Raw genomic sequence first — 8,180 nt, forward strand, 5'->3', positions numbered from 1 at the left:
TGATTCCTCCTGGCGCCCCGATTACCAGTGCTGGGCTGGATGTTCAAGGGTAAAGTTCCTTCTACTCATCATGCCACCAATGCTACCTGGATTAAGTGGGTTGCCTTAATCACTCAGCGAGCTCGAATAGGAAACCCAAATTGTCCAGGAATCACAGAATCACAGAATGTGTTGGGTTGGAAGAGACCTTTAAAGGTCATCTAGTCCAACCCCCCTGCACTAAGCAGGGACTGGCCATATAGGGCTGTTAAAGGGTGAGGGAGTCTTGCTGATCACTCCTTGGGTCTCTAGCTGACGAATCATGTTCTGGATAGGAATCAGGGAGTCTCGGTTGTTGCGATACTGTCGTCGATGCACTGTGGCAGTAGCAGTTGGCACCCTCTGTTCTTTAACAGGTCTTCTGACCACAGAAGGGTCATCTGAAAGACTGGGTAAGGTAGACAGCTGTGTAATGTCCTCAGTCTCTACAGCTGCTATACCAAAAGCCCACCCATACCCTTTTGGATCTTTGAAATACCCTCTCTTAAGGTAGTCTATGCCAAGGATGCACAGAGCATCTGGGCCAGTCACAATGGGGTGCTTCTCCCATTTATTCCCAGTTATGCTCACTTTGGCCTCTAATACCATCAGTTCTTGAATCATAGAATCATAGATTTTGGGTTGGAAGGGACCTTTAAAGGTCATCTAGTCCAACCACCCTGCAATGAGCAGGGACATCTTCAAATACATCAGGTTGCTCAGAGCCCCGTCCAACCTGACCTGGAGTGTTTCCAGGGATGGGGCATCTCCCACCTCTCTGGGCAACCTGGCCCAGTGTCTCACCACCCTCAGTGTAAAAAATGTCGTCCTTATATCTAGTCTAAATCTTCCCTCTTTTAGTTTAAAGCCATTACCCCTTGTCCTATTGCAACAGACCCTCCTAAAAAGTTTGTCCCCATCTTTCCTGTAAGATATCTAGTGAAATGTGGTTTAACGTCTGTTCAGTGACTCCAGAGACCCAAATCCACCAGAGACAGAATCACAGAATGATAGGGGTTGGAAGGGACCAACCCCCTGCCAGAGCAGGGTCACCTAGAGCAGGTTGCACAAGAATGCGTCCAGATGGGTTTTGAATGTCTCCAGAGTTGGAGACTCCACCACCTCTCTGGGCAGCCTGTTCCAGTGCTCTGCCACCCTCAAAGTAAAGAAGTTCCTCCTCATGTTTAGGTGGAACTTCCTATGCTCAAGTTTGTGCCCATTACCCCTTGTCCTGTCCCCGGGCACCACTGAAAAGAGCCTGTCCCCATCCTCCTGACACCTGCCCTTTAAGTATTTATAGGGCTTTATACTTTTGTGGCTCTAATGTGCCAGGCCATGGAATCCACACAGTCCAATAAACTCGGTCATCCCTCTCCTCCTCCTAGCTGGAGGTAGGGCACCTCTAATGTTGAGGACAACATCTACAATTAGCAGATGACTTCCTACATGGACCAGAGAATTGCTGGGCCCACGATAATTGGCATAATCCAGAAGCAGTGGCAAGTCGTATCACTACCCTTGCGAAGGAGCGAAAGTTGCGGTTAGGTAAAGGAAAAGCTATAGCGTGTGCAGTATTAGGGGCAGTACTGACTGCAGTCCAGGAGGTTAGACACTTGACCAGGAAAACAGAAGGAGAGAAAACAAAATCCTTGCAAGAGCAAATTGAAATTTTGCAAAGCCAATTAGCCGCTGAGCGTAACACCACTCAGTGACTCCACGCGTCTCTGTTAGTTGCCCTGGACCGAGAAAAAATCTTATGGTCCGAACTAGAGGATAGTAAAAGAAAAACCCATGACCAGACAGATCTTAACCCTTTGCTGGATAATGAACCAGGATTTACAAGTCTGGCAAAATTGGCCAATAGACCTTTGTATCAACAAAGGAGTTATTGATGAGCAGAAAAATTTTTTATCCTGAAAATGAGGCGGCATTGTTGAGACCTCTGATTAAGACAGAGACTACTGATAACGGTCAGGCAGGGGGGGTCTCGCAAGTTACCACCCGAATGATACCATATTCAGTGACTGAGTTATCTAACATTCAAGAAAAATATACCCGCCTAGCAAAAGTGACTGAGACAGAGTATGTGTGGAGGGTGTCATTGACTGGCGGAGACCGGATTTTATTGTCAGAAGATGAGGCACAGGGGTACTGGGGGCCCGGGGTATTTTTGACCACTGACGACCCGAGAGAACCATGGTCCTTAACCCAACGAGTTGTGTATTGGGCAGGGGGGTTAGATCCCATGGAACGAGGAGACCCAGCTTGTATTGAGACCCCAACTATAAACCACTTAACCGAAAGTCTGCAAAAGACTGCCTGTCTCCAGTTGATGCATGGCAGACGTTTAGTATCTCGGCAACCCTCTCCAATGTTACTAAATGCAAATCCTGACAGAATGATTCCCCTGATCCGAGGCTTGCCTGACTCTTTAAAACTATGTGCTATCCAACTCCAGAACCGTTTGCAGGACGCATTAGCCCCGAGGGGAGGGAGACAGAATCAGCAGGGGGGAGCTATGACCTGGGTGGAGGTGGCACAAGAATTGATTAGATATAACCGAAGGATGGGCCTTATAGGGGAAATGGGTAAATCTAAACCCACTGTGCGCAGCGTAGAACAATGGGAGGATCGCACCCTGCCACGAAATCTAGGGGCAAAGAGAAATCTATTGTGGACTGAAGGAGTTAAGGAGGGAATTCCCCAGGACGTGATGGATGGCCTACCCGCTGCAGCCCTAGAGAAGCTCTTTGGAGCCTGGAAAGATCAAAGGAAATTATCTCCCAGGACAGATTGACCTTCCTGGGGAAAAGGGGAGGCATAAACAAAATGTAGCGAGATTCCGCCCCTGAGGAGGACTTGATTGATCTCAAGTAGGGAAACTGGATGCGCCATTCCCCAATAAGTGAGCTGGGGGACGGCCAGTGCATTCACCTAAGAAGGCTCACGGACAATAGTAAGGGAGACTTGTTAATTAACTTTCCCCTGGGCTTTTTTAAAACCCTAGTTACATTTTTAGTGGACACTGGTGCTCAGGTCTCAGCACTCCGAGCGGATGTTGCTGAGCGCAATGGCATAGTTGCCAATAAAAAACAGATTTGGGTTACAGATGTTTTTGGAAACTCTAAGCCACAGCCAACGGCCCAGGTTAAGTGCTGGTTACCTGGAAACGAAACTGCAATAGAGGCTCTCATGATTTTGGGAACTTTACCCATGAATATCTTGGAACTCGATCTTTTAAAGGGACGAGCCTGGGTGGATTCGAAAGGGAGGGAATGGAAATTTGGGCTCCCTACTGTCTCTACGAGACTTTTACAGCAAGCGCCTGCATTTCCCCTCTCCAAAACTGTTAATGTAGAACCCTACGCCCTGCCCCTGGGAGCAAGGGAAGGGATCACCCCGGTGATAGCTGAACTATGGGAGCAAGGGGTAATTATCCCCACACACTCACCCTATAATTCCCTAGTGTGGCCAATCTGTAAGCTCAATAGGAAGTGGCAATTGACAATTGATTACCAGCATCTGAACACCAACACAGGCTCCTTGACAGCTGCAGTGCCTAACATAGCAGAAAGAATCATATGGCAACAACTGATCATTGTACAAGGACTCTTTAAGGTCTTGAAATCTGTGCTGGCTGGACCCCCCTCCCCTGTGAGGGTTGCACAGCAAGAAACAGTGAGGAAGTGGTATGCAGAATTAGATCACTATTGACAAACACAGCAGATAGAAGAGGGAACCCCCAAAGTGCTCATAAAACTTGCTCCTCCATTTGAACCCCACCTGAAGAATGTATGGTTTAGGAATCTGTTGTTGGCTGAAGGAATTGAGAAGCTTATTCAAGCATGGAAAAACCGAAAGAAATTACCCCTCAGGAAATCTAGTGAGATGGCAGTAATCTAACAGCAGTCCAGAAAAGAAAAGGTGTGTGGGGGGGGAATCAGAAAAAAAAAACAACCCACAACTTTGTCTCCTGTTGTATGAATCTGTTTGCTCCTTTTTTGTGGGCCTCTTAGAGATACTCCACAGAATGACTGAACTCTTACCTTCTTAACCCTTCCATCACTGTATTACAATTGTTTTTTATTTTTAAAAGGATATAAACCCTGAAGACTCCCATCAACATATATGTGTGGGCAGCCACTGATGCTCACGGGAAGGACCATCGGATCCACACTAGGTGGATCGCCCCACCTTTTAAATTATTTTCTGCTTTATATTTTTATATTTATATTTTATATAACCTGTTTTACAGGTTATAAACAACCATCGTGGTTTTTGATGTTAAGTGGGTTATTCCTTGCATTGCTTGTCTGATTTTTATTATGCTTATTCTTGTACTTTACTAGGGAAAGATGGTGTGGGAGAAATTTGTATTCTTACTTAGTGTATGTATAATCTTGCCTCAGTCAATCGTTAATCTGAATCCCAGTTTGGCATAGGAGTTGATACAAATGCACATTTGGAACCATACGGACTAGGGGATGTGCATCACCCTCCCCAGTTCCGCACCAGAAGAGTCCAAATTTACAACGATTAACCTAAATCTTACAAAAATATTGAAAATAAATTAAGTCCCCTTTTTCTTGACCAGAAGGAGGGCCAACCATGGAAAAGTAACAGGGGGTGTATTTTAACACTCATGGGCTTTGTATCAACTTCCGAGCAATTCTGTTTGAGAATATTTATGGAACCAAATTTGTTATCAGTCCTTAACCAATAGTTCTAGTAAATTGTATTCCCTGTTAAATATGTTTAGATATGCTTTTGGAGAATTAAATGCACAGGTACAAGAAGTCTCCAAGATGACACTCCAAAACCGATTAGCATTGCACATGCTGTTGCTTAAAGAACAAGGAGCGTGTGGCATGCTAAATCTGACTGAAGGAGAATGCTGTATTACCATCCACAATGCCACTACCTCCATAGAAGATGACTGTGCAAGGATGAAGGAAGTTGCGGATAAGACCAGAGAATTGTTCCAATTGCTCCAACTGAAGGATTGGTTCGATGGACTGAGTCCTGGATCATTTTGCAAACTTTAGGACTCATGGAGTGGGGAAAGTGGCTGGCACAAATTGGAATTGCTTTGTTGATCAGATTTATATTCTTAATGGTAGGGATTGCTATGATATGAGGCATGACTACCTGTTTGTTCTCTTTACACCTACCATCCACTCTTGTGGTCATGTTCCATCTTGGAATCCTTAGGAGTGACAGGGTGGAGAAAATGGCTTGTAAATATCGTCCTTATGATATTGTATGATTCAGTGCTAGGCCTTACAGCAGTTATATGTATGATCTCTCTGTCTTCTCTTTCCTCTGCATCTATACACTATGTTCAGATCACAATGGTCGAAGAAAATCTTGGAGTGTTTGAGCCACAGGGTGGTGTAAGGGATGGACTGTAAATTCCCTGACGAGGGGCAGAAGGCCCTCCAAGCCTTCAATGGAATGCCTCAAACACGCGCAAGGAAATAAATAACGCAGGCCTGGCTTTCAAAGAACTGATAAGGCTAACACTTCTGGTGCCTGAAAAGCGGTGGGAGAACTGTCTTGTGAAGACAGGATAGTTCTGCCACTCATGTGGTGAGCTTGCTAGTTCTCAGTTCTCGAGGCCATTGTGTCCGATGAGTGACCTTTGCTTCATTATCCGCAAAATGCATATGAAAGCGCACACCCCTGCATATGCTAATGAAGATTATAGAGATCATGCTAAACATGTATGACTATGGCACCACCCAAATCATGCTACACATCACCTGGGAGAAGGGAGAAACCTGAGACGAGGCTGTCCTTGGCAAGGGGGGTGGACCATGCTAATTCAGCAAACATAAAAGGGGAAAATAAGTGCCCCTGAGGAGGGAACAAAGAAGAAACAGAAGAAGAAAATAGTGCCTGGGAAGATTTTTCGAAGAAAGAAGATTATGGCTGGGAAGATTCCCTGAAAAAGATGCTGGAACCAGGACCGGTGATCTCTTTATCTCTGTCTTTTCCTTTCTCTGTCCCTCAGTTTCTCTTTTCTCTTAGAATTCTTAAGTACTGGTTAGAGTTCTTAAGTAACGACCTTAAGTACCGCTTGCCATAAGATGTCCTATACCTGTTGTTAAGTAACACAATGCATACCTCACCATTTGCCATAATTTGTTATATACCTAACCAATTACTGTGGACTTGTTAAGACCTACACTAACCATTTTGGGAAGCTAATAAATGTTTCTATATGGACCTTGAGATTTATCTCACCTTAGTCCGCGCCATTGGGAATTTACGAATCTGAGTCCTTACCCCCCCTCTTTCCTGAGAATGGGACATGACAGGGGGTTGTTTGTGTCTATGCTGTGGCTTAGGCAGTAGTTTGAGGTGTTTGTGTTTCTGCTGTGGCTTTTGGTGGGAGAGTTGTTTGTATTTCTGCTATCTTTGATTCTGGCCGTGGGGTCTGAGTAGCAATATCACAGGTCACATAATACTCACTCCTGCACTGATATTTAACAATAAACCACCCCTGCAACACATTCAGGAAACCCAACAACAAAATCACGTACGAATTAAAGTAACATTCACTCTCTAAACAGCCTGAAGGTTTTCCATCCCCTAATTCTGATGGTGTCACTTTGGCATAATCATTAAAGGGCAAAGTAAACTTTCCCCAGGTAAAACCAGAGGTGTAATTAGTAAAAGAATCCATCACTTGATGCCCGAGATATGCAGGTAGAACCATTATCCAAGTAATTATATTATACATATGAAGGCAAATCCACACCAAAATAGCACACTTAACCCACCGCATCCAAACACAAAGAAGAAATAAACCATGCAATATATTCGGCCAGTTAATCCCCACTGCATCAATTAACTTCATACAAAGCTCTCTAAAGGCACAATATAACATTTCACATAAGAATGACATGATGTGAACTGTCTGTTCTCCCTGAGCAAGCTGGAATTCAAACTATTCAGGCAATCTATCAGAGCTCTGGTCAAGCTCTGTTTGTGCCCCATCTTGGGTGTCAATAAATCTGTCGTGGTTTTGGCCAAATTGGCCAATGGCTGGTGACAGATGGTCTCCCCCCACCTCTTGCTCCAAGGAGAGGAGGAGGAGAGATAAAGAGATTTACGAGTTTAGAAGGAACTAAAGGTGATCAGGCCCAGTCAGCATGGGTTCATGAAAGGCAGGTCCTGCTTGACAAACCTGATCTCCTTCTATGACAAGGTGACACGCTTGGTGGATGAGGGAAAGGCTGTGGATGTTGTTTACCTGGACTTAAGTAAGGCCTTTGATACAGTTTCCCACAGCATTCTCCTGGAGAAACTGGCTGCTCATGGCTTGGATGGGAGTATTCTTTGCTGGGTTAAAAACTGGCTGGAAGGCTGGGCCCAGAGAGTGGTGGTGAATGGAATTAAATCCAGTTGGCAGCTGGTCACGAGTGGTGTTTCCCAGGGCTCAGTATTGGGGCCAGCTCTGTTTAATACCTTTATCAATCATCTGGAAAAGGGGATCAAGTCCACCCTCAGTAAGTTTGCAGACGACACCAAGTTAGGTGGGAGTGTTGATCTGCTTGAGGGTAGGAAGGCTTTGCAGAGGGAACTGGACAAGGCTGGATTGATGGGCCGAGGCCAATGGTATGAGGTTCAACAAGGCCAAGTGCCGGGTCCTGCACTTGGGTCACAACAACCCCATGCAGTGTTAAAAGCTTGGGGAAGAGTGGCTCGAAAGCTGTCTGGCAGAAAAGGACCTGCGGGTGCTGGTCAACTGCTGGCTGAATATGAGCCAGCAGTGTGCCCAGGTGGCCAAGAAGGCCAACAGCATCCTGGCCTGTGTAAGGAACAGTGTGGTGAGTAGGACTAGGGAGGTGATCGTCCCCCTGTACTCGGCACTGGTGAGGCTGCACCTTGAGTACTGTGTTCAGGTTTGGGCCTCTCACTACAAGAAAGACATTGAAGTGCTGGAGGGGGCCCAGAGAAGGGCAATGAAGCTGGTGAGGGGTCTAGAGCACAAGTCTTATGAGGAGCGGCTGAGGGAACTGGGGTGGCTTAGCCTGCAGAAAAGGAGGCTGAGGGGAGACCTTATCTCTCTCTACACCTACCTGAAAGGAGGTTGTAGGGAGGTGGGGGTCGGTCTCTTCTCCCAAGTAACAACCGATAGGACAAGAGGCCTCAAG

The 8,180-nt window shown here is 45.9% G+C and overlaps 1 protein-coding gene across 1 annotated transcript; it reads left to right on the forward strand.

Moving 5' to 3' along the window:
• The first annotated feature begins 1,909 nt into the window (after nt 1–1,909).
• Nucleotides 1,910–2,815, forward strand: LOC141735620 (uncharacterized). The gene has a single exon (XM_074568674.1). It carries the CDS (start codon nt 1,910–1,912, stop codon nt 2,813–2,815), a length of 906 nt encoding a protein of 301 aa, XP_074424775.1.
• The last annotated feature ends 5,365 nt before the right edge of the window (nt 2,816–8,180 follow it).

This window comes from Larus michahellis, chromosome W (genome assembly GCF_964199755.1).
Source record: "Larus michahellis chromosome W, bLarMic1.1, whole genome shotgun sequence".
NCBI classification, from domain to species: domain Eukaryota; kingdom Metazoa; phylum Chordata; class Aves; order Charadriiformes; family Laridae; genus Larus; species Larus michahellis.

Coding starts and splice junctions, on each gene's coding strand:
- LOC141735620 (XM_074568674.1), top strand. CDS start 1,910: ATGAGCAGAAAAATTTTTTATCCTGAAAATGAGGCGGCATTGTTGAGA.